The sequence below is a fragment of the Camelus ferus genome, chromosome 1 (genome assembly GCF_009834535.1).
Source record: "Camelus ferus isolate YT-003-E chromosome 1, BCGSAC_Cfer_1.0, whole genome shotgun sequence".
NCBI lineage: Eukaryota > Metazoa > Chordata > Mammalia > Artiodactyla > Camelidae > Camelus > Camelus ferus.
Genome location: NC_045696.1, coordinates 103,158,621 through 103,186,311, shown reverse-complemented (window position 1 = coordinate 103,186,311; position 27,691 = coordinate 103,158,621). Strand labels below are relative to the sequence as shown.

The 27,691-nt window shown below is 36.9% G+C and overlaps 1 protein-coding gene and 1 long non-coding RNA gene across 5 annotated transcripts in view; one reads left to right on the top strand and one right to left on the bottom strand.

Annotated features, from left to right (window-relative positions):
• The first annotated feature begins 700 nt into the window (after positions 1 to 700).
• On the top strand, positions 701 to 19,242 carry LOC116665906. The gene is made up of 2 exons (XR_004322694.1): positions 701 to 938; positions 19,012 to 19,242. It is a non-coding gene; the product is annotated as an uncharacterized LOC116665906 (long non-coding RNA).
• Positions 13,532 to 27,691, bottom strand: part of XRN1 (5'-3' exoribonuclease 1) — an 88,511-nt gene continuing 74,351 nt past the window's right edge. For 2 of the 4 annotated variants that reach the window (XM_032487146.1, XM_006190550.2), the window contains 5 exons: positions 26,106 to 26,287; positions 24,379 to 24,492; positions 24,185 to 24,287; positions 19,019 to 19,179; positions 18,232 to 18,534 (listed from right to left, as the gene is read on the bottom strand). In XM_032487146.1, the coding sequence (XP_032343037.1) occupies positions 18,232 to 18,534; positions 19,019 to 19,179; positions 24,185 to 24,287; positions 24,379 to 24,492; positions 26,106 to 26,287 (863 nt within the window). Of the gene's footprint in view, positions 18,535 to 19,018; positions 19,180 to 19,536; positions 19,576 to 24,184; positions 24,288 to 24,378; positions 24,493 to 26,105; positions 26,288 to 27,691 lie in introns of all 4 variants that reach the window. The other 2 variants (XM_032487140.1, XM_032487152.1) reach the window with 2 other exon arrangements.

Below are 27,691 nucleotides of genomic sequence, written 5' to 3'. Positions count from 1 at the left end.
GTTTAGACTATGCAAAACAACAAACAACCCAATTTGAGAATGTGCAGAAGACTTCAATAGACATCTCTCAGAAGAAGACATACAGATGCCAACAAGCATGTGAAAAGGCGCTCACTGTTGTCAGTCATAAGGGAAATGCAAATCAAACACACAGTGAGATGCCAGTCCATGCCCACCAGGATAGTCATAATAAAAAAAAATGGAAACTAACAAGTGTTGATGAGGATGTAGAGAAACTGGAGCCTTTGTCCATTGCTGGTGGAAATGTAAAATCACGTAGCTGCTGTGGAGAACGGACAGGCAATTCCTCAATAAGTTACATACCACCCAGCAATTCCGCTGCTAGGAATATACTCTAAAGAACTGATAAATAAAAACTTGTACATGAATGTTTATAGCAGCTCTATTCATAACAGCCAAAAGGTGGAAACAATCCAACCGTCCATTACATGGATGAATGAGTATACAAAATGTGGTAAATCCATACAATGGAATAGCACTCAGCCATAGCAAAAAATGAAGTAGTGACATGTGCTACAACATTGATGAACCTTGAAAGCACTGTACTAAGTGAAAGAGGCTTGACACAAAAGGCTGCTGTACTGTATGTTTCACAAGTGCTGTCTTGATCCAATTTGAAAAGTCTCATTTCCCCTTTGTGGACAGCTTGCTAAGCCTCCACCCCATCTACTTCCCTCTGGGGCTCGGACACTCCTGGGTTACATACGCACATTCCCAACTGCCAGAGGCCCCGAGATACCTAACAGGAGTGGTCTTTTCTTCCTTAGATCCACAGGATTATTCAAAATACCCAATTCCCAGGAAGCCCACAAAACCTTGCTACTCCACCCTGCTTGTCATACATAGCTGCCTCCTACGGCTCTAGCATGTTGTTACCCTGTGTGGCCCTGCAAGGAAGCCTTCTCTCATCTGGAGCTGTAAGTAACAAAAAGTTCTGCCTTGCATCTACTTAGAGTGCCTTTGTGTTGTGTCCTGTCATCCAAAGAATCTATAATTATACCTAATATCTTATAATCATAAAACAGCTATGTATGGTATTGTCCCATTTATTGACATATCCAGAATAGGAAATCGACAGAGATGAAAATCAGATTTGTGGCTGCCAGGGGATAGGAGGAAGGAGGAGGGGGAGTGACAAGTGGGGTTTCCATTTGAGCTGATGAAAAAGTTCTGCAGCTAGATATAGTGATGGTTGCACAAACCATAAATGTACTTAATACCACTGTGTTGTACGCTTTAGAACTGTCAAAATGATAAATTTTGTTATGTGTCTTTTACCACAATTAAAAAAAAAGACAAGACAAAAAATAAGACAGAGTCTAAGAAGAAAAATAGACAATGTATGTACATGTTTTAAAGGATCTCAGTTTCCTGTGGGTGCAAGGAAACAGTCTCATCAGCTTCTCTAAGTGCAGGTACACTATTTTTTTTCTAAAACTTTAATGGTGTTAATGCATTTATCAAAAAAAAATGCTCTACATACCAACAGGATGGCTAATATTAAAGACGAATAAGACAAATGTTGGTGGACATGTGGAATAAACTGAATTCTCACTCATTGATAGTGTGAGATGGTACGGCCAATTTGAAATAAGTCTGACAGCTTCTTATGTAACTAAACATAAGCATATCCTATGACCCACAAATTCCATTGCTGGGTATTTACCCAAGATAAATGAAAACAAATGTCCACAAGAAGACTTGTGGAAGAACGTCCATAGCAGCTTCATTCATGAGAGCTCCAAACTGGAAACAGCTCAGCTGTTCATCAGTTGGAGAATAAATCACAAGCTATGTGCTTCATACAATGGACTAGTATTCAGAGATAAAGAGAAACAAATGTACAACAATGTGAACAAATCCTAAAACATTATATTGAGTAAAAGAAACCTTGCAGAAAGAGTACTTGCTGTATATTCAATCTCTATGTTGTACACCTGAAATTAACATAATATTGTAAATCAAATATACTTCATTTAAAAAAAAGAGTTCATACTGTATTTTACCATTGACAGGAAGCTATAGATATGGCAAAATTAATTTTTGGTGAAACAATTTCAGAACAATGGTTGTGTCTGAGCAGTTAGAGGTAGGAATTTATCGGAAGAGAGTGTGAGGGAATTTTCTGTGGAGGATGTTTCTATTCCATGTCTTGGTGATGACTTAGGTTGCACGTGTGTGTATATTTGCAGGACCTCATGGTTCACTTAAGATTGTGTAATTCAGGGGTGAGGGTATAGCTCAGTGATAAAGCACATGCTTAGCATGCATGAGGTCCTAGTTCCAATCCCCAGTGCCTCCATTAAAAAATAAAATAAAATAAATAAATAAATCTAATTACCTCTCCCCACCCCCAAAAAACAACAATAACAAATATTTTTTAAAAGATTTGTGCATTTCACTGTATGTAAATTTTACCTTAAAAGGAACAAAAAGGAACCATAAAAATATTGAATTCTAGTTAGTGATCTGCATGCTGAAGTGTTTCAGGGGAAAGTATACCAAAGGCTGCAACTTATTTCAAAATGCATCCAAAAATAAGAGGGATTGGTAACTGGAAAGAGAGATGGATAGATGTATAGATAATGAATTATGAACAGTAGAATATTAATGGTAGAATTTAAGTGATGTGTGTATGGGTGTTCACTGAAGTATTTTTTCTTACCTCTTATGTGTGTTTGGAAACTTTTAAAAATAAGATATAGGGGACAACAATAAATTATACATCATCAAAACCAGCCTTATGGTTTGGAGTCTTAAAGGAAATCAGACAGATGTTTAACAATCAAAGTACCCCAAATGCTAAGAACTTTCTCTTTGTCTAAGTATCTCAGTGATCACCACGAGCGGCAACAAAGCTTCTTTGTCTGACTGTGCTGACTTTTGACAGCTGGGCCAAATGTTGGGAGCCAAGGGCTGACAAGCTTCTTAGTATCAATTACTAAGCTTTACTGGCCAATTACAGTGTGAACTAATGAAACCCTCTCACTTGGTAGAAAGGATTCTTTATTGCCAAAGAGTAACCACCCTGCAATGTCAGTTTCAATTTCCCTTCCCAGCCAATATCCAGCTGTGGTTTTTCTAGCTTCATGTTTCGTAAGAAAGAACACAGATCGCTGAACGGTTATGTACTCACTATGCAGGGGTGTTACCCAATAGAAAATGAACAAGTCATCATACATAAGGGAAGATTATTGGAACAGAAATGCAGAGATCCCAGACCTGGTTCTGCTGCTACATAGGTGTGTGATCTTGGGCGAGGCACTGAACTCCCCTGTGCCTCATTTTATTAGTCTCTTCAATGGAGAAGGCAGGTAAGTTCCAGCCCCAAGACTCAACTATCAAATTTAAAAGGTACTAGTTTCCAAATAATATTTCTCAAAATTGTAACATTTCTTCTATCGATCTTGACTTATTTTATTAGTTTGTATCTTTATCAAGGTTAAACATGTACTCTGTTGTTTATAGACACTCTATAGACTCAAGTCTAACGAAACAGCAGCCCAGCCATCCCCAACATTTGTCCCTCCCCAGAAGCACTTAACTTTTCCTTTGAACCTGCAGAAGAGTTAAAGGAACAGTATTCGGGTATTCACACTAGAAAAGTCCTTATCTAAAGGGCTGTTGTTGACATCTGACCACTCTCCATCTTTTCTACACTTCCTTTGTGCCAGACCATCTGAAAGTGCGAGGCAGACATACGACACTTCACACCTAAATACTTTAAGCATGCGTCTCCTTCCTACATAACTGCAGCATCATTGCTGTACCTGAGAAAACTGACACTAACTCCATAAAATCACCATATTTAAAGATGCCCATTGTTCCATAAATGCCTTACAAATGTTACCTTTTTCCTAACTTAGATCTAATCAAGCTTCACACACTGTGATCTGACTGGCAGTTTTCTTGAATCTCCCAATATCTCCTGTCCCCAAACTTTGAAGAGAACAGGCCAGTTATCTGACCTAGGTTGGTACCATTAATCCCACAGTTGTCTGACACCCTCTAGTAGGGTCAGGACAAGCATTTCTGGCAAATCACATCGAGAAACACAGAATGTCAGTCCTTCCCTACTACTCTTGGCAAAGCCTCCACACTTGACCACTTGCGTAAAGTAGTGACTGCCAACTCTCCACACTCTCAAGGTACATTCTTCCCTTTATACTTTAATGAGTCATCCATGGAGTGATAGTTTTGAGATGGTGAGAAATCTAATTTTAGATTTTTAATTTCTGAATTGTTCTTGAGGTGGGGGGGTTCCATTAGTCAAGTGTCCCATTCTCCACCTATGGACCATCAGATAATAATAGCAGGAGTAGTAGTAATCATAATTATAATCATGTGTTAGGACTGAGAATGATGTGAGAGATCTCAGTTAATTCCTTTTTAATTTCATTTTATTATAGGCAGTCACATTAAATTTTTTCACATTTCCTTCCACTAGTAGTGACATGCTTGGTTTTTTCAGTTTTGGGTATGATCTACTGATTTTCACTATGGAAGAGGACACACACCACCACTGCCACGTATGTGTACCCTTTCCACGTTCCTAATACAGTTATGATTTTGTTTAGATCACTAATTGGTGTTTCCATTGTTATAACCATATGAAAATCCACAGTTGACCCTGCGTATCAATGCTATGCTGTTTCTCTTCTGTTTACTTTTCCTGATTCAGTTCTCCATCCTTCTCCATTCTGCTGGGTCTTTGGAGTCTGATCTTCATGGACTCCATCAAAGGGCTCCCTTGCCCCTTGCTGACACTATTGGGCTTGACCAATAGGAAGCACCAGCAGGACACTGGAGGGAGGAACAGGAGATCATAGTATTTGTCCCCTGGCTCCCCCCTGCTTGGTTGCCATGGGGTAGCTGCTTTGTTCTACAAAGCCCATGGCTCTTGTCAGGCAACTCTCTCTAAATGATAGTCTCTGGAGTCAAGTAATGGCATGTTCTTTTCACCTGGAATGGTAACAATTCTTACGTTGTCATTAGTCTTTTTATTTTTCTTAAATCTACCTACACATTTACAAATTTTTAGTGTCTTTAGTAAGATCTCCTGAATTATGCTGTTTTCTGTCGGACATATATTATGATTATTTTCTTTTCCTGCAAAACTTTTCTGTTTTCTCTGGAGTTAATATTTGATCTGATTTTTTTGTTTGTTTTTTAAAATTTTTTTTAGGAACTTATTATCAGTTCAACCCAAACACCTTTTATAATTTTATAAATCTCCCCTTAAGGAATTTTCTCAGCTTTGTTTTCTTAAAGCCATCTCTTATGGTGTGCTGTAATGTTCTCCAGTTCATACTAGTCAACCTCTAGACCTGACGGACAGCTTTCACACTGGGATCTCTCTTTGCTATCACTGGGGAAACTGTCTTGAGTGAAGCTGATCTTCTCTTTCCATCTGGTTTAAATCTTCAGTCTTGGCTTCCATTCTCACGTTGTGAGTGCATATCCTCTAGTTCCTTTCTGAGAAAGGACACTCAAAAGTTCAATGATTTGAGACTTTTATGTGAGAAAACATCTTTATTATATCTGAACATTTTATTGATACTTTGACTGGGTATGAATTCTATGTTAGAAATCCTTTCAGTATTTTGAAGCCATTGTGCTGTTACTCTTCAGCTTCTGGCACTGCCTTTGAGAAGTCTCAGTCAGTATTGTTCCCAATCCTTCATGTGTGATTTTTTTTTTTCTTGAAAGCTTTCAAGAGCTTCTTGGACCCAGGATCCTAGTGTGCCATGATGATGGGTCCTAGCATATGTCCATTCATTGCTGGGTACTTGAGGAAAACATCAATCTGAGGAAATCTCAGAAAAAACTTCAGTCTGAGGTGTTGCCAGGGGTTGGAGGGAGGGAGTTACTAATTAAAGAGCATAAAGTTTTAGTCAAGTTCTACATGAATTCAGTTAAGATGAATAAGTTCTACAGAGCAGTGGGGCAGTACTGCACCCTTAGTCAACAATACTGTGCTGTACCCTTAACACTTGTAAACAGGGTAGATCTTGTGTTGTGTTCTTATTACAATAAAAGAAAAAAAATTTTTAATGCCTTTCTCACAACACTGTGGTGAGAATTAAATAGCAGAATGTTACAAAGCTCATGGTCTGTAAACAGTCTTTACGATTGCTGTTCTCATGGACTGAAGTCTGGAAGTAGGAAAAAAGAGGACCATTGCAATAGGCTAAGTTTGAGAAGAAGAGGCCCTGCATTAAGTAATAACCGTGAGGATGGAGAGAACAGGGCAGATGTAGGAGATGACGCTGCACCAGGACTTGCGAGCTGCATGTGAGGGTGAAGAAAAGGTGGAATCAAAGATGACTCATGGTTGCAACTTCTAGTATTTGTTAATAATACATGTAGACATAGCACATGATGACATTTCAGCCAAAAAATGACTTCCTTCACTCAGTGGCGCTAAGGAAGTGTAATTGGGAAATTATCATCTGATAACCCCAGAGATATTGGTTAAGACCCCACTGGTGTTTGATTAAGCTGTTGAGGGGGGGAAGTGGTTTGTGTGTATTGAATTCAGGAAGCATTTATCTAGGAGTGGTGGACTACAGCCTAAGAAAGAAAAACAAAGATCACAAAAGCTGTGATAATTTGTCTTGCCGCTTCTGCTGCAGTGCGTGCAGATGCCGGGTTCTAGCTCCTGGGCTCCTTGCTATGGACGCTGCATTTGTCTGATGCCGCTAACTGGAGCTTTGCTTCGTACCTTCAGTCAAGTCCCCTTAATGAGGACCCTGATATCACCCTGTAGTGGTTTTTTTTTTTTTTCCTTTTCAGAAAGGAATACATGAAACAAATGAGCTGTGACTAATATCTATTATTCTTAAGTAAGCATCTCTCATTCCCCAGAAGAGAAAAAAAATATTATTTTCCAGCAAAGGAAGAGAGCAAAATTCCCTGTCAAGAGAAATGCAAATCAAAACTACGATGAGCTATCACCTCATACCAGTCAGAATGGCCATTATTTAAAAGTCCACAAATGACAAATGCTGGAGAGGCTCTGGAGAAAAGGGAACCCTCCTACCCTGCTGGTGGGAATGCAGTTTGGTGCACCCACTGTGGAAAACAGTATAGAAATTCCTCAAAAGACCAGGTAGACTTACCATATGACCCAGGAATCCCGCTCCTGGGCATATATCCAGAAGGAACCCTACTTCAAAAAGACACCTGCACCCCAATGTTCATAGCAGCACTATTTACAATAGCCAAGGCATGGAAACAGCCTAAATGTCCATCAACAGATGACTGGCTAAAGAAGATGTGGTATATTTATACAATGGAATACTACTCAGCCACAAAAATAATAAAATACCATTTGCAGCAACATGGATGGCCTTGGAGAATGTCATTCTAGGTGAAGCAAGCCAGAAAGAGAAAGAAAAATACCATATGAGATTGCTCATATGTGGAATCTAAAAAAAGGAACATAAATACAAAATAGAAACAGACTCATAGACATAGAATACAAACTTGTTGCCAAGGGGGCGGGGGGTGGGAAGGGACAGACTGGGAGTTCAAAATTTGTAGATACTGACAGGCATATGTAGAATAGATAAACAAGATTATACTGTATAGCACAGGGAAATATATACAAGGATCTTGTAGCTCACAGAGAAAAAAATTGTGACAACGAATATATGTATGTTCATGTATAATTGAAAAATTGTTCTCTACACTGGAATTTGACACAACATTCTGAAATGACTATAACTCAATAAAAAAATGTAAAAAAAAATTCCCTGTCAAAAGTCCCTCTTGGCCTGGAAATCATGTCAGCTTACTTTTAAATGTTTCTGACTAAAGGAGGGAGAAAGAAAACTGCCCTTGAGGGTCCTGAATGAGGGAGGAGCATTGGGTGACACACAGTTGCCTCTTTGTGAAAGGAATAAAGTCTGAAGGCTGGCTCTGTCCTGGCCTCTCTTTTCCCTCCTTTGGCATTCTTTCCTGGACAGCGCCCAGCACAGAGCAGGCCCTAGGCTGATACTTGTGGAACTGTATCGGAGCATCTCCTTCAAGCAGTGTCACACGTTCTCCCTTCTGCACTGCCAGCCCCACTAAATCTACCCCTGGGCCCTGCTGGTACTTCCGCCACTAAGTTCTCTCCCTCTGCCAGAAAGCGCACCTCTTCTGGTACCATATCACCCCTTGCATTCTTCGAGGAACACCTCTGCCTCAGCTATGTGTGGGGATGCCCTACTGGCCTGTCTGTTCTCACAGGTCACAGGCCCAATGACCCAGGTCACAGGAGTGGGAACACACTCCTGGAAGAAACCTAACTCAAGATCCCTGCAGACAAAGCTGCCACCAGAATACTGTATGCTCAGTACATTTTGCTGCAGGTAGTCAAAGCCAGCTTTGAGATAATGCTCTATTTAAAAAAAACCAACATTGATTTTGATTCATTCATTTACTCTTGGCCACATTCCTTAAAAAAAGGTGAAGTTTGTACCCCGAGATCGTGCTGTCATCACAGTCTGTCCAACTGTAGGTTTAAGCACAATAAGGACCTCGACCAAATTTCCTCATATCAAATGAAATAAAGATAGGCTTTTTGTCTTAGATGGTGATTCCTGCCATGATTGTCTTAGATGGTGATTCATCCTGGTGCTGCAAACAGTTGTCTTAGGGCTGTTGTTGCTCCAGAGGTTTGAACTGGAAAGGGAAAGACCTGGACTGATTTGGGGAAGCTCTCCACCATGATGGCTTCCTTGAAGTTTTCTTCATTGATGAAACTCTTGGTGCTGCCCTTCAGAAAAACAGGGACCCAGGACAGCATTCCATTCTCTTATGGCCTTTTCTACCCTAAGTACAATTCTAGGCCATTCTGAATGATTCTTTCAGTCAAATAGTCTTGGATGTCCTGCACAGTATGTAGTTTTTCCATAAAAGAACAGGATAGAGAACTCTGCTGACATCTGACAAACTGTTTGGGTCCCACAGGTGCTCTGACCACTGCTCCCCACTCATCCAGCGAGGCACCATGTTGGTCATTTGACAACTTGTGCAGAGCTGATGGCTCAACAAGGTGCTTCAGAGAGCGCTGCTAATGTGGATGGATGGATATGTAATAAAGCCAGTAGAGTAAAATGTTAATGGTAGAATCTAGGTATTGGGTAAGTGGATGGTCACTATACAGTATTTTAAACTTTGCTGTCTGTTAGAACATTTTCATAATGAAATGTTGGAAAAAAGAAAAAAATTCCATTAAAGTGTCTGGTGCTATCAGTGGTGATCAGCCAAGATCTTTAGCACTAGCTCCTGTTCTGCCAGGTGTTCAGGGAAGCAGGTGGACTTAGGAGGGGGAACAGCATGAGTAGTGGAGCATATCAAGGCTCAGAGATATTTGTTGAGGGAAACAGGCGAGTTTCAGAATGATGCATAAAGCATGATGCCATCTATGTAAAATAAAAACAAAAAAATTGTAAGTAGTTATATGTGCAGATAATATGTGCAGCATCAACATTAAAAAAGGCTGGAAGGACACACACCATATGCTCACAGAGATGACCTCTAGAAGGTGGTCAAAAGATTTTACTCTTACATGTCATGCTTTCAAAATTTGTGGGAAATGTAGCCATGTATTACTTATACAATTAAAAATTAATTTAAGAAGAGAAAGTAAACTAGAACATGGATTTGGGAATTCAACAGATCTCTTCTGAATTTCAGCTCAGCTCCATGTCTCCGTGTTGCATCTCTGGGCAAGTTAACCGCTTTTGTGTCTTACTTTCCTCATTTGTGAAATGATTTAATACTATTTTCATATTATTATAAACGTTTTGAAGACTGGAAGTGTGATATAACGTGAACGGTACCTAGTGGATAGCCCATCAGTAGTAACTTCTTATCACTGAGCCTGCAGCACAAACTTTGAGTGCTAGATTCATGGAGACATAATTGACGGTGTGAGTTGTGCCTGGGAGCAATACAAATTGTCTGCAACAAACGTAGCGGAGAAATTCCCAGCCTTGGCCATCAAGCGAGAGATGTCTCCAACAGTCTGTGCCCTGTTGTCTTTTGTAGAACATGATGTTCTAATATAAGAAGCAAAGGGTACCTACTGCCATTCAAGATTTTGTGGTTAAGGATAGCTCTGACTCCATGTGATATATTTTGGGTAAGAAATAGGCGTTTGTGCTCCTGATAATCCATGAATATAGTTGCAGCAGTCAATATTTGTTTGACATTCGAGGAAGTGTCACAAGCCTGAGAAAGACATCTTGGAAAGAACTCATATTCCTTAGACAACAAAGAGACTGAGAAGGTCTTACATGAAGAGAATGTGGGAGAAAATAATTCTCCTCAGGAAGGCCTGGAGTTCTTCTGTTGTTGTTTCTAGATCAAGTATGCCATGAATTGCAATGTACCAGAGGATCTCTGGTAAAATGGTCAGCCTGAAAAGCTGATCCTGGAAACTCTGATTCCATATTTCTTGCTTCTTTTTGATATCCAACATACTGAACAGTATAGTAGCTTCTAAGAGTGCAGTTGCATCATTCTTACTTGGATGATTGCTCTGTTTGTCTATGATTTCCACTTTCTCTATTGTCTACAATGCCATCAGTTTTCATTTTGAAAGCAAATAGCCCCCTTCTTAAAATCATGTAATAGCTCGTATAAGAAGAGCACATAGAGGATGTCTTCCCATCCTGACCCTTCTTCCTCTTAAGAACATCACTTCACATGAATGGGCCTCAGCAGCCTCATTTATATTAGTTGACCTTACTTGCCTACACAAAGGGAACATCTGATACAAACCTAGCCCATGTGGAGTTGAGATGGAGAGATGCTAGTCCTAGGCTGGCTGCTGGAACTGTATAACAAGAATTTGGAAGCCTTGAGTGTTAAACAGAAAGGTATACTAGAGAAGGTAAGATATCTGTTTCTGGTAGATACCTGTTTCTGGTAGCTTTCTGGGTCTTGGTTCAGGCTTCTTTGAAGCTCGGCTGCATTTCCATTTTCTGGATTCTAGGTGATTTTCCTGCATCTGTATGATAAATCTTCTACTCCTTACCTCATTTTGTTTTTTCTTGAGCTAGTTTAAGTGGGATTTTGTTACATCCAAACAAAAAAGTTTTGACTGAGCTTTTAGGATGACATCCGAACACTTTAGCATGGTCTGCAGTATTCCTTATGGTCTATGTCTACCTTCATCTCCATTTTACCTCTGACCTGCACCATATATAATTCTGCCCTGATCAGTCTCCTTCCCGCATTTGGGTCCTATAAGGCTCGGCTCCCTCAGAAAAGAGACCCTGATACTTCCCCAGCTGTGAGGTATCCCTTTCTTGTGTCCTTGTTATACTGCTTTTGTGCTTGGTGGTTTACTTGTCCCTTCTCTGCTAGACTTTATGGATGGTCAAGACTAGTTCTTATTCAAATTTATAACCCCTATGCTTGTGCTAAGCCCTTAAAATATACCAGTCAATAGCAAATGAAATGAATAAAAGAACATATTCATAACAAAAACTAACTAGATAGTGTTGATATAAAAACTAGATTATAAAGCCTAAACTTTATAGAGTATAGCCAAGTAGCTAAGAGTGTAGGATTTGGTGTCAGGCTACTGTGTAGGCGAAACCTGCCTACATGGTAGGGTTTTGAGCATTAAAGGAGATAATCTATGTGAACCACTTAGCACAGTGGCCTAGGATATTAAATATGTAATGAGCGTTTAATAATTAGTAAGTATATTTATTTATGGCTCCTATATTTAGGAACTCAGTGAAATGTGTCTAAGACTCCTACAACTGTAGGAATCAGGGACTTCAGAAAGTACTGGAAGGGGGATGGTATAGCTCAAGTGGAAGAGCATATGTTTAGCTGGCATAAATAAGGTCCTGAGTTCAATCCCCAGCACCTCCTCTAAAAGTTAATAAGTAAACCTAATTACCTCCATCCTCCTCCCTGCAAAATAATAAAATAAATACACTAAAAAAAAAAGTACTGGAAAATTCTAAAGGCAACCATTTTCCAAGTTGAAGGAGTATAACTGGTACTGCCCTTTCATGAGGGCAGTTTGCAGGCACACTGTAGACAGTAAGCTTTGGTTAACATTAGGGAAAAGCTGTTTTGCAGGCCTTCTTTTATGTATAAACTGTAAGGACTGACTGCTGGCCCAGAATGTGGTTGTTGCTTAAGAGCCTGCCTTTGAGAGGTCTGCATTTCCTTATCAATCCACAGTCCAGTAGAGGCAGCCCCTCAAGGTGACCTGCCCCACTGCCCCCAACTACAGATGTTGGAGCAAAGACCTGAACGATAAGGTCACAGATGCCATAGGGCTGACAGCCACACAGAAAGGAGACAGTGAACTGGAAGGTAATACTCTTAAGGTTCAGTTTCTGAGAAGCCTGACCGGACTTCCTGGATTGGATTCTCTTGAGATTGCCCCACATTCTTAGAATAAATTCTCTTTTCTTAATCTAGCTTGAGTGGGTCTTGGTTTGTTTAGTGTTGATTTTCAAGACAAAAACTTGACACCAAGATTGGGGGAGCCAAATGATGCTACAGGGATGGGGTGGAGAGGGGTGATTGTTGAGGATGTCAGTGTGGGGAGCTGGCAGTCTGGGGAATGAAGTGGAAAACAGCTAGCTCAGTCTCCAATGGCATTCCTACACTGCGTGCCTCCTGCTGGATCGAGGTGGCCAAACACCATGTCAGAATGTGACCACTCCTTGGGGTCTGGAGTAAAGTACAACAGGAGAGACAGTCTCAGGTTTGTCTGAGTAAACAGAGCTGGAAGCAGATCTAGCAGGAAGACATTTTCTTTCCTCCTAACCCCTTTCTTCCACCTCCTCCCCTACCATACAGATATTTTGGCAGTATGTATCATAATGCATCAGAGTTATACTGGGAGACATGGCCAGTATTAGCAAGATGTTAGTTTTGTAGATTCCCCAGTCTTACGGGTAGGAATTAAAGCCTCTTCCAATCTGGCTCTTTAAGACCCTTTCCCTTGGTAGAAAAGATAGAGGGGATCCATGGCTGGGAAAAGGAAAAACAGAAAGAGAAGAGTCTCCCAGATGCCCAAGTGAGGTATGGGGACTCTGAACTGGACACTGGATAGTGTGACTCAGCTGGAAAAGCATAGAGGTGTTTGGCACCATCCAGAAGGCTCTGTGCATTTAGGTACATGTGACAAATCCTTTTTACTAACATTTATAATGCACCTATCAAGTATCTAGTGCTTTAAACATATCAACCAAACAAGGGCTGTTGTTTTCTTCCTTTAGGAGATGAAGAAACTGAGGCTCAGGCCTTATGTAATTCGCCAATCCTAATATGATAATGACTTATTTAGGATTAGAAGTAGAGCTAGGATCTGAACAGTGGCCATCTGAATCTACAATTTGGACTTTTTCCACTAATCATGCTGCCTAGTTTATACTAAATGACATAGACTCAAAATACTGATATAAAAGGATATGGGGTTTAAGTGACTACTGTGACGTTTCCACTTTTAATATCACTGCAGATATACAAGAACAAACAGTTTATGAAATCATTCTCAAGTGATTTAATTAAAATCCATATAGCATTTAACATGTATAGATGTTTAAACTCTTTCAGTGACTCATATTTTAAAATCCTTTTGCACAACATTTTGAGGCTAACTTCATGCTAGAAATCTACAAATGTACAGCTTAACACAAAAATACATTCAGAGTCCATTCCAATGCAAGTTTAAAACACTTTAATTGCAGACAATGTAAAGATATTTAAAAAACAAAAACTACAAAGTGAGCACGTAAAAGTCTTCCCTTTTGAATTTTTAATAAAATACTGCTCTGTATAAGATCTAATGAAAAATTCCAGTTACTTATAAAATAGTTGTGAAGAAAGGAATTAAGATATATATATATATATGTATGAATTATAATTAATTATATTGTTTAAATGAACAAAATGTTGAACATTTTGATGATACAGTATGCTATCATCAGTCATATATCAAAATAGATGAAAACACTCAAAGAAGCAACTGGGTGCAGGCAAAAGAAAATGTAAGAGACTGAGGCAAAAAAAAAAACAAAAAAAACCAAAACCCCAAAACTCAAAACAAACAAAAAAGTCCTTTAACTCTAAGGGAAAGAAAGGAATAAAAGAACTTAAAACTGTGGACCAAATTCTCACTCCTATTATTTCATGAGAAAACAGTATGAGGATTTGGCTCAAATTACTAAAATATTTACAGAAATTTAATTATTTGGCCTAGGCAATTTAATAGTGTACCCATTGCTGAAATAATCCATAGCAATAGGTGTACTGTTGGAAAAAAAATAATTTTTATAGATTTACCTATGTAAAACTTTATCTACTGGAAACCAGAGTCTCCATCACAAATTGCACTTAAGATGGCTGAATGCAGTGATTGAGCAAGGCATTATTGTTGGTTCACTGACATACAGACAAAAACACAAAAGCAGCTATGGATTGCTGACATTCTTAACTACAAAAATTATTTTGTACCTTTTTTTCCTCTCTCTAAAAGAAGGATGAGTGGTGTTGGAGTTGTTAACTCAGTGGAACTCCCGCCTGCCTGCTGGCTCGGCCCTGCTGCTGTCCGTTTCAGCACTGTCTCTGACTGCTTCCCTAGCAGGAGATGTAGAGGTCTGACAGAAATACGAACCAGGTCAGCCTGAAACATACTCGTTTCTGAAATTTTAAGCTATGTCCTGCCTAAGAAAGGAAGCTCCTACAAAAATGATTGCTTCACTGACAAAGCTTACAAAATGTACGTGAAGAACATTGCCAGTTGGAGTTCTATCACTACCTCTAGAAAGAAATGATAAGGGAACTTGTGTATTTTTTTTTTTATTTTTGTTTTTTTGTTTTTTTTTAAACCTAGAGGATGCCTGTCAGTCATTTCTCTCCAATAAATTAATTCTCCTCCATAGCAGAAACACAATTTGGAAGAAAGACAGTATTAAGAAATATAGCAAGCTCAAAAAGCTGGAAAACTGTATGTACACAGTTGCTTTAAAAAAGAGGCTTTGAATAATGAGATGAAGCATATTAGAACTAAGTTCAGTGGAGAGCTGGGCAGTCCTAGACACCTTACAGGTAAAAATTAGACAATCACTATGAAAATGTACGATTTATTAATACAAACAGATAATTTAAAAGTGAGTGACTAAAAAAGACATGTAGCTTATCTATTTCCTTGAGCTAGAAAGATATATTATAGTCTGAAAAATGCAGTGACTGGATAGGTCTTATTTAACTGGTTCCTTCTTCCAATTACCTCCCCTTCTGCCCCCTCCAAGACTCTAGATTAGTTGGAAAAATATCAGTCTAAAACCAAAGCAAGTGCCTGATCATAAAAGAGGAAATAAACAAAAAAACTTGCATCAAGAGTTCTTCATCTCTCCCACCAACAGGAAAAATCAGATCTCCTTATCAGTTTCTAAAAGAACTACCTATGCCTCTGAAAAGCAATGAAAGTCTTAAATTGAAACCAAGGCATACACAGAGGTAAAATTAATTTCTCATGCAACTGAGTCTCAGATGTTTAAGACTTGTATCTACATGTTTAAGTCAATCAACACATTCTAGCTGTTAAATTATAAAACTCAGGTAATGACCAGGTAATGTAGGGAATGGTGAAAAGGAACAATGAAACTGGAAGGACCAATCTTTAAAATTCACTTAATTTGCTCAAAAAACAAAACAAAACAAAAACAAAAACAAAACAAAAAAATAAAAACCTTACTGAAGGATATTTAGAAATAATGTTTCAGTGAGTAGAGGAAGGTTTAAACTGAGTAACTGCTCTAGTTATGTAGAAATATAAAGAATTTGTGGGAGTCTGCTCTTCAATATAGTCCGTGGTTTCACAGAAAGTCCACAGCAGATTCAACAGTTGAGTGGGCATATTTCTAAACTCTAAGATAGTTTGAGTCTGCCTCATCCAAAAAAAGAAAAATTGTAAGTTTCCCAATCTATCAGTGGAGCTAGTCTCCTCAAGAGCATCATGAGATAAAAACAGCCTCTACCTCTTCCATCCTCCCCAGAGAGGGCACATCTCCTATTGCTCTCAGGCCCTATTCCGAATAGGTCTACAAGGGGAAAAGGTCAGATGAATGCCTGACACTACCTAGTCATTATGGAGCTCTCTCCTATTTTAATCTATCTTCAATCTTGACCTTTAGAATAATAGATTAAAAAAAAAGAGAAGGAACAAAAAGAAACCACTTTTATTGCTTATCTGTCTAGAGTTGTCAGCTTGCTTTGCTTCAATACTGAGGAAATATCCTATGGGTTCAGTGGCACTATGCTTACCAAAATTTGTCTTGGAGTTTTCATAAGACGGCATGTGCTCTTCCTTCTGTGCTCTAAAAAAGATGTGGGATGTACACTGTTTACAGAGCTGTCACATAGCCATGATGAATGAGGCAATTCTTGAATGCTGGAGTTTATACAGTTAAGTAAGGTGAAAAATATTACACACTTTAAAGTTGTAAAAAGTTAACATAACATTATTGTTACAATTTAAACTCTTTGTATTGTAGTCCTGGTAATGGATGTTTCCTTTAAAAAAATAGTTTGTGAGGCAATAAGGACAAACACTGAGACTTACTTGAGCCTCATTACTCAAGATTCCACTACAGATAAACATTCCCAATAAGGAAACGTTGGGAACCAATAAACATCTGAACCCAGGAAATTAATAGAAAATAAATTCACAGAAACTTACATGACTATAATAAATGACAAATAATGAACATATATCTCTTATACTAAAGGCACTACTAATATACAAATATCCTATTAACATTTAGAGAAACTCTAAAATTAGCAGTTAGAGAAAAGAATCCATTTAATTCAATACCAGCTTTTTAAAAAAAGAACAGACTATGACTCATGGCCGAGTTTACAATGAGCTAAATGAAACTGGATGTAATAAGCAGCTCCATACAAAAATTGTGGTTCCTACTTTTAAAAAAGTATGATAATTTACTTCCTTAAAAATATAAGCATATCACAAAAACTAAAGCATAAATATATATATATATATATAAAAACTCAGGCCCTGGTACCACTGAGAAATTTTCATAAATTCTAAAATAATTTCAACAGCCACAGCTTACACAACATACACCCACACGTGACATGCAAAGACAAAATGCCAGAGTCACTGAACAGTTCAGCATAAAGCTAAAAATAGGGAAAGAGAATGAGACAGGCATTTGTCATGTAAGTAATACACATTATACACTGATTGTGCCTGTGCACACCTTGGAATTTTAAAAAATTTAGAATTCCATCAGTCCCAGGAAGCACTACTCATGGACCAACATGGAGCTCTCATGTATGTTTAAGTAAGCAGGTAAAAAAGCTATACAAAAGAATAACACAATTTATTTTAATTAATGACATGATTAATATTTTGTACTTTATTCTATTAGAAGATTAATTTGTAATCATTATACCCTGTAGACTTTGAAACTTAATTTTATTAGAAATTACTAATGCTGGTTCTTGAATAATCTAAAAAATTGTAATTATTTACTCAAATCTAGATTGCTATTTATAGTTCTAAGCAGTTAAATGAAACATTCTGATTAGTATTCTGAAATTGCTTTGGTACAAAATTGAGAATAAAGCAAAACTGGCAGCACCACAACAAGTGTGATTACTTCACAGCAGGTCTAAAGGACCTTTAGAGACAACAGAAGTAAAAATACTTATAAATAAGAGCCATTCTCCTCACAATTCTGTTAGATCATTAAATAGAGAGATAAAATCCACTTCAGTAAATTACACTTGAGGCCCAATTTTCATGCTCCATTTAATTATCCCTCAATGACAGTGTAAAAAATGTTTATTATTATTGCAATATGATGTCTAATTCATAGTTTAGGATGCGTCTAATGATGAAGCCAATGGTTAGAGTGGTACACTTAAATGCTTAGTCCACTGATATTATTTTAAAACAAGGTTTAGTCTTTTTTTTTAACAGCTTAATTGAGGTATAATTGATGTAAAACAAACTGCACATACTTAAGATGCACAATTTGATGTACTGTCTTTTAAATAGCATGAAAAGTGCCTGACAACTAAAAAAGTCAAAAAAATTTAATTGAAACATACTGTTTTAAAATAGTACATTGTAATTTATGAGACACAGATATGGATTTATAAAAAGATGAGAGGAAAGGAAAGAAATTAATTTAATTTCAAGTACCAAACTTATTCAGAAGGTTTAGAAACGCCAAAATTGACAGCCAGTTTTCTTGATTTTCTTCTTGAAGAAGAGCTTGGTGTTGACTTATGGTGAGACGTGCTATGACCTGGGGAGGCAGCTTCAACTTGAAAAGAAGATACAGGCTGAGCAATCTGAGAGGATTTTAAGGAAACTGATGAATTCTCCTGTGGAATCACTTTGGTGACATCAGAAGATGCTGACTGGCTAGTCTGAAGTGGGGTTGCTTGAGAACTCTGGGCCTCCTTATTCTCAAAGATCTTTTTGTTTGCAACCCTTTTTTTAGTCACCTTTAAGGAATAAAAGCATCATTCATTAACAATGTAGGCAAAAAAAGCTAGTATCAGAAAATACCATAAACCATGCTGCTAATACTTGTCAATCACTGTTGACTTGTGACTTGCGCTTATGATCTCCAAACCAAACTTTAGAAATCCAAGGAATTTAGTTATGAGTAAAATGTTTAAAAATTATCCATAACTTAAATATAAATAAAATTTATAGTCCTGATTTTAAATTACTTTCTTCTAGAAAAGGATATTATTATTTGCTGCAATTATTATTATTTATTAGAACACAAACTCAGACAGCAGGGACCAGGTCAGACTGGTCACTACTGGTCAAAATATATTCTCAGTACCCAGACTAGTACTGGGCTTCTATTTGGTACTGAATAGTAGTTACTGAATAAACAAATTTTTATCAGTGGTCTTTCTGTAGTTTAAAAAAACATTAATTCTCTTAAAAATACACTAATTCTCTTTCAGGTCTCACCTGCAGAGGTATGAACTGATTGTGCACACCAGCTGGCATTCCCCCAGCCATGGACATGGTCCCGGTGTATGAAGTATGATGGAAGGGCTTCCCAGGAACTGGCACTGGTGGTCCCCATGGCATTGAGCCAAAGAGATGAGATGATGAAGGCATTATATTAGCTGTTAAAAATCATAGAAAAGCTCTGTCTTAATAAACAGTATCATTAAAGCCCTGAACTTTAACACCTTCTTCTGCTACCTTTTTTTGGCTTTTTTCATTTTGGCAAAGGGCATATACTTAACTTCTGATTAATCTTGCTTACAACATTCAATCTCAGGAGCCCCCTTAAGACTGTGAACCAACCACAGAAGTCAGCTTATCATTACGCTGTCTGGTCTATGAAGGCCAGTACCATATACTGACATCAGCTTTAGGAATATTTGTAATACTATTTACAAAAATAATAAAAGGGTCATGAAACTGTCCTTTGGGGGAGAAAAGCGAGTGCATAAAGAGAGAAATCTTAAGGATCTCACCTGCCCCCAATGCTAAGTTGCTTCCATAGTGATCCCAGCCTACAAAAAAACCAAAAAAGCTCAAGTCTTAAAATCTGATCACTTTCATATGACATGCAGAATCTTTCTCTTCCCTATTCTAATATTTGTAATTCAAGAATTTAAAAAATTTTTTAGTTTCTCACTAGAAGTGTATCAAATCATGGTTCCCAGACTCTATTTGTGTAACTGAATCATATGGGGAGCTTATAAAATACAAAGGCCCCAGATCTAGTGCACCAGACTCGGTGGGGCCCAAGAATCTGTACTGTTAATAAGTTCCACAGGTGATTCTTATGCAGTCAGTACCAGTGCAGCATTTGGGAACTCCTGCATTAAATAATGACAATCCAGACACCAGCACATTGACACTGAAGAAGGTATGTAAAAGGCAGCCAGAACTGTAAGACAGTATAGCTTAACTAAAATTCAGCCACTAAGAAATGTTTGGATCAGGAGAGAGGAATCATAATATTGTTCAGTGCTATGAATTACACATGCACAAATTCCAGGATAAAGAACACTTTTTTTTATATGTACACTTTTATTTTATTTTATTTTTGCAGAGGGAGGTAATTAGGTTTGTTTATTTACTTTTTCGATGGAGGTACTGGGGATTGAACCCAGGACCTCATACATGCTGAGCATGTGCTCTACCACATGAGCTATACCCTTCCCCCAAGAACACTTTTAATATAAAAAACACTAATAAGAGTTAGAAAATTATGTCTTGATACTACCTATAAACAACTTTGGTAGGAGTTATAATATTAAGAAGATCTATTTAAAAGATGCTATATTAATCTCATATATAGGTCAACTTAATTTCCCAATAGTCACTGTCTTAAATATAAAATATATTTTTCTCCATTTATTTCATTGAGACTTTTTCATACCTTAAAATAGAAATCTATAAAATAGCTTTAAAATCTTAATCTGATGCATAAGTTTTCTTCTCCTGACTAACATTCAAATCTCTTGGCTTTTATATCATATGTCATGTATTATAACTGGAAAAGCGGAGAGCACAAGACCAAAAGAATTCCAATTAAACTTTAAAAATTCTTGGTAGGTATGAATATAATAATAAACATAATACAATAATGAATGTAAACTCAATAATCAACAAAAAAAGGAAAAAATATCAAGCTTTAAGTTATCGATAATAAATAGGAAAACAATCAGTCCTTTTTGATAATATATTCTAATAATACAAATTCTTTTAGAAAGAAGCTTGTGGGTACATCTTTAGGTAACCTACATATACTAATTACTTAAAATTATATATAGTTGCTGGATTCATTTTTTAAAGTGAAAAAGCAGTCAAATTAGATTTTCTAAGTTATAGTGGACTACCTTAAGCTTTATGAAAACATCACATCCAGTGTGTCATACAAATTTTATGACTAAACATTGTTTATACAGGCAAAGGAATGTCAGCGTAGTACAGCAACAAAAGCATGGATTTTGTAATTAGATAGACTTGCTTTTGAATGCTAGTTTGTCTACTTAGTAACTTAATGACCTTAGACAAATTGCATTTAAAAAAAATCAAAGAAAAAAACATGTTGTAATAAAAAGAGTTTTCAATATAATACAGCAGTCACCTTTCCATCCCAGGTTTAACTGTTTTAGCTGTTTATTTCTACACTGTTCAATAATTCGCTTATACTCCTAGGAATTTTTCAATTTTAGGCATTTTTAGACCTACTGACTTCCTATTAAGATAGATCAAAATTCAGTTCTTTTATACCACCTCTCACTACTTGCCCTGTCCTCCCTATGTAAGCATATCATAATATTTGTTTATAAATACAAACAGTGTTTGTGGTATGTGATTGTATACTATTATCACTGCAATGCCAAGTTGGGTACTCTGATTATGTATTTTTTTTTCCTTGTAAAACTTTTTTTAAAAAACTGTATTAATAGTAACCACCTTTTAAAAGTTCCTTAGTCTTCTATGCATCAATCCTTAATGTTTTTCCAAATGCTGCCCACGTATCAGATCATCATCTTACCTGCCCAGACCTCACTCTGCTCTTCCAATTGAGACTAGTTACTTTCTAGACCTGTTGAGCAGCTGGTATCCCAGGATTTCATTGCGTAAGTAGATGAGAGATCCTGTGGTCAGTTTCATGGTTTTCTTTTTCTTTTTTTCAGGTAATGCTTTGTTTTAGTAGGGCATATAATCCAGTAGCAGCTGCTGCTGCTTCTTTTTTTTTTAAATGAAGTATAGTCAGTTTACAATGTTGTGTTAATTTCTGGTGTAGAGCATAGTTATTCTTAACAAAGGTGCCTCAGGATTTTGAGGTATTCAATGCTCAGTTGCTTTCTAGCTTCTAGTTTCTGTTCAATAGCGCAACACCATTCTGAATCTTGATCTTTCATATGTATTTCTCCCTCCTTGCTGACCTCTTAGCACATCTCTTTATCAGTGATATTCTAAATTTTAAGGCAATCTGTGTCTCTTTTCATTCATTGTGCCAAAGAGTGTGGTGGCCCTTTTCATTTAAAGATGCATGTCTTTTGGTCCAAGGAAACTTTATTTCTTTGGTAACTTTCCTCCTTTCCATTATCTCTGGTCTCTTTTTCTGGAACTCCAATTAGATGGGTACTGGACCTGTGGACTGTTCCTCCAAACCTCCCTCCTTTCTTATTTTCCACCTTTTATCTTCTTCCTGAGATTTCCTTGGCTTTGCTAGGGCTTTATTTACTGAACTAAAAAATTTTGGCTCAACAATTTAAGTTTTGTTCTCTAATTATAGGTTTTTTCATACATTCTTGTTCTTATTTTTTGGCTGCAATATTGTTTTATTTCAATAAGAATATTAAGCAAAGCTGTCTTTGAAGTCCTCTTGTTTCCTACATTATCTCTGTTTCCATATCCCTTTCGTTTATCTTTATTTTGGGCTCTTTTAGAGATTTTCCTAAACTGTTTAGTGATCTCTCACAGTCTAGTATTTATTCCAAGAACAAGACACTAGAACTGTGATTAGAAGCACTGTCTCTGTGGGGAGGGAGCAGGGCTAGATGACATGAGGGCTTCTCTCTAGAATGACCGAATGGTGAGCCAGCCGTTTGGTTGGGACATCCTCAAAAAGTCAGTAAGTGTCTTCTCTGGAGTTCCACGAATTTCTCAAACTATCCTCCAATTTCCTATCTGGGCTATGGCTGGCTACAGCCTGGGAATAGGATGGGGAAAAGGAACTTTACTTAATCTCAGTTTCCAGTCTAGTATCACATCCTCTACTCTGCACCTAGTGTTCCCATGGTCCATAGGGAACGCTCTGGAGAACATACCTCCAGTCTTTTGCCTGAGAGGCTGACTGCTTGACTGTGCAGAGGAGGGGCCCCTCACTCCTGTTATAGATTTTGAACCAACGCCCTCTTTGTGGCCTATGTCTCATCTGAAGCTCTGACAGCTTCTGACATTTCAGAGTTCTGAATCTCTTGGGAACTGTGAGGGACAATCTGCTTATCTGCTCATATGTATACTCTTTTATACACTTCAGTTTGTAGCATAATCCTGCTATTATAAATTGATGACTACTTCTTTAACTGCTTTTCTCATCACAAAGTCTTTCCAAATGTCTAATTTGCTATTTCTTTTCTCATCTCTTTGTCCTTGTAGGTTTACACTTTTAAAAACATTTATTATTCAGTTTAATAGAGTTTAGGCAAAGAGAAGAGATAACTAGTTTACTCAGCATTATTACACCTTTCTAATGTTGAAGATTAGATAACGCAGAGCTCCTGGAATAATATCTGGCATTTAGGAAACTCAGAAAAGTAATTTTCTCAACTTAAAAAAAAAACAAATTATTGATTTTAAAATGAAAATGATTAAGATATGAAGAAGCAATTTAAAAAAGAGGAGTGATAAAAGCAATGCTTAATAAACTTGAGATTTAGAATTTAAAAAATTATAAAATGTTAGTCTCAAAGAGATCCTGGACAATATCTAGTATAAATAAGAAAATGGAATCCCAAGAAGTTACAGGATTTTCTCAATAAAAGAGCCTGAACAAAAAGAGAGTCCTGACTCCACAGTGACCTTTCCATTCCCCCAGCAGATCAGGAAGTCACCAACTGACTACAGGGAGCTACCTGCTTGAAACTCAGGCACTACGTTTGAAGGAGGAAGACAATTGTGAGAGAATATTAAGAAACATACATACAGTAAGCTTAAAATCCCCTCTACTCTATCTCTATCATCAAGGGCGGTTTCTTTTAAATCCACAGCTTCAAAGCCTTATCTGTACTGTGTTCCCTTCATCTCTTGTTTCTCCTCTCCCCACCTCCCCCCGCTGCTCCTTTGTTTTTCATGTCTACCTTAAGCACAGATTCGGGTGCTGGCAGCTACTGGGTCACCTAGAACAAAGAACTGTCCTACTCTATCTAGCCACACAAGAGACTGTAGGAGGGCACTCGTATTTCTAGATGAATCTACAGGATCTGGTTGCAGGCTTACTTCTCACAACTACTTTTTTTCTTTTTTTCTCACAACTTCTTAAATCCCCTAGACATTTAGATAATTTTTTTGGTTTCCTCCGAATGATGCTTCTTAAAAGGACTTTCTAAAAACAATAACTCAGTAACAAACATTTAGAAGAGCAAAATACCTTACCAGTAGGTTGAGGAAAAACTGGAGGAATGGTTCCAGGTGGTATAGCAGGAGGATAACTTGGAAATATTGGTGGAGGCAAAGGGAAATTCACTCCTAAAGAACCCTATGGAAATATTTAAAAGTTATAAGACAATGCAACAAAACATAGAGGGATTAATTAAAGATTTAGTAGAGAAGTCATGGACAGTTCTCACCAATTGTTGTAAAGCAAAAAATGCAGCTTTTTCCTTGGCTTCATTTTCAGAATGGCATTGTGGCCCATGTACCAGTAAGCCATTAGATAATTTTACCTGGCAAACTGTCATTGTCTAGAAAAAAGAACATGAATGTTTATGAAGTTATCTGTCTAAGAAGTCGACCTCCTCCTCCAAAGCTTAGGCTAAATAAGTAGAACAATTTCACCTAACATTCTGTAAAAAAACAGTTCAAGAATTAAAAAAAGGGCTATCAGCTTCAGTTTTAGGTTGCCATGCAAAAGCTTTAAAACTGTTGCCTTATCTTTCAATGTTTACAAAATTAAAACGATCTCTAAGCTATCTGAAGGGTTAAGCATCCTAATGTAAATGAAAGCCAACAGAACTTTCTTCTTTATGTCTAGGATTGGGAAACTAGGCCTTTCACTGGTTTTGTATGTAAGATTTTATTGGAACATAGCCAAGTCCACTCTTACACATTGCCTATGGCTGTTTTCAAATTATAACTGCAGAGGTGAGTAGTTGTGACAGAGACCATATGGCCCATAAGCCTAAAATATTTAGTATCTGACCATTTACAGAAACATTTTTTGATCTCTGCTTTCCATCATCCTATAAATAGCAGATTATTTTGCTAATATGAATTAACTGCCAAAATCTAAAAGACTCAGAAGTTGTAAATGACTTTATATTTACATTTAAATGATTAACTCTTCACAATACACATTTTTTCTTTTATAAAAAAGATTTAAAAAAAATTCTACTTTTTCAAAAGGTAGCCATTTTTATGTAGTATTATTAGTTGAATATTGCTTTCTGTTTTAGGCAAGAATGGATCAAGAATTTGGATATAACAAGGATAAAATGACTTTCTTGTGGTGGTTCTCAAGGTGTAGTTGGAGGACCCTGGAAGTCCCTGATACCCTTCATGGGGATCTTTGAGGTCCAAACCATTTTCATAGTAACACGAAGATGCTATTTGCCATTTTCACTCTCATTTTCTCACAAGCATACAGAGGACAAAGGTTTACTGACATAATTTTAAGATTCTACATTGCAATGAACTTTTAAGAAAAATACCATGTTTTATTGTAGTATTAAAGAATATCCACAATTCATGAAAAGGCTATTGAAATTCTCTCCCTTTTCCAACTATTTATTTGTGTGAGGCCAGATTTTCTTCATATATTTCAACAAAAACCATGTATTACAAGGTAAGAAGCAGATTTGATAATCTAGTTTCTTCTGCTAAGCTAGACAATGGGAAAAATTTGCAAAAATGTGGAGCAATACCACTCTTCTCACTAAATTTTTTTGGAAAGTTTTATTTAATAAACAAGAAATATTAAACTTTTTTCTCAGTTTTAACTTTTTATTTGACAACTATGGCTATAACACAAGTAAACAAAAGTTCTTTGGAATCCTCAAAAAAAGGTGGGGAGTTTCTGAGACCAAAAAGTTTGAAACCTGCTGCTGTAGACCAAGATCCCCAGCTCTATCAATCTAAAGAATCTTGCCCGACTACCCGCTGCCTAGGTTCCTCTGTCCGTCTTTCTGAGGGGTCTGGTTATGCATAAATGGAAGAGCCAGAGTGAGAAGTATTAATTTATGCTGCTCATAAAGTAAAAAAAAATCAGCTCCACTGTATTATTTCTAGCAAAAGATTTTCAATTTATTTAAGCTCAGTGTTAAATAACTTATGTAAATGAAATTGTAGTATACTATACCTGTGCTGTTCTAAGAAAGGAGAAATTCGGTTGCGGCATTCCAACAAGGGAACAAATTCGAGAAAGTTCAGTTACTGGTGTGGATACAGGAGGAATCTGGCTGGAAGCAGGCCAGCACACACTGTCCATAGACTGAACATTATGGTACTCACTAGCACAGTGAGGCTTGTTTGTATAAGATGCTGCCAAAAAAGAGAAAAGGACATATCTACATTAAATGATGTCTCAAACTATGCAGTTATGACGGGGCTTTATAGAACAGTAAATAGGACATTATTAAAAAGTGAAAAGAGTAATCTCCCATGAAACAAATTAAGAACAATTTAATACTGCCCTTAAAATGACTAGAATTCAATGAAGATTTTTAGATGATTATAATTAATTATTGATACATAATTAAGATAAAGATTTAAAAAATATGGTAAGTAGCTGACTGCCAAAAATTCACATGGTGAGAGATTAATGACTATATAGCTATGTCACAGGAAAATTTAAATAAACAAATGGCTTTCTTGAGCTGAATAACAATTAATTCTTAAGTTCTGAGGCTCTGGCTTCAGTCTCACTTCTGAAAATTCTATCTTATATTCTGAGACACACGCATGAATGTTTTTATTGCTCTAAAAGAATGCTTCTTAAAAGTTTTTCTGAAATTAAGTCAAGTGCTTTTATATAGAATATGATTAAAAAATTCTGAAAGTTGACATTTTTTATAATGAACAAACTCTCTAACAGAACAAAAGCATACTCCAGTGAAGAATGAATTTAAACCTCTTACTATTATAGATTTAAAAAAGTTGAGTGGTTGCCCAAAGTCACATGTTAGTTCTGTTCCATGGGCTGGATTCTGACCTCTTGACTCTTAAAGTATATACTTTTCACTATACTGAAATAAAGTAAAAGTTACTTGTTTGTGACAGTGGGACCATCTTTATCCAATATTGTTTTAAACTTTTATTTTGCTCTATTTCAAGAGCACATCTGTCACTATGATAATTTGTTTCCTGACATTTATTGTAATTTTTAATTAATTATTTATCCTGATATTCAGTGGAGTATAAATGAAGCTAGGCTCTGATTTTGTTTCAGATTTGGATCCTTAATAAACTCAGATTTGCTTGTTTCAAAATGTTTTTTACCTGTGAGAAGCTTCTGTCCCCACCTACTTTTACATGAGTCATTCTTCCTAGTAGGCTTTTGCAGATAATTACATAGACAAAATATTAAAGTATAGGAGATATAAAAGGTAAGGGCAATGATGGACATTTACTGAAATGCAGCTTATGCCGGGTATCACGCTACAGGCTTCAGAGACTTGAGGTAAATGACCACTTTCCAATGTGTGCATCCATTAATTATTTTTAATTGATTTTCCAGCTTCTATTTTTTTGTTGATCAAGTTATTTTAACATAATATTAATATGAATCATTGGTACCTATGATGTGTCAGACAGTGCTAACTGCTTTATATATGTCATAAATTATTACAAGTCATTTGCAATGTTATTTTAACTTTATAGATAAAAGAATTTTAGCAAAGTTAAATAAAATATTTAAGTTACATAATCATTTAAAAATTACTGAGA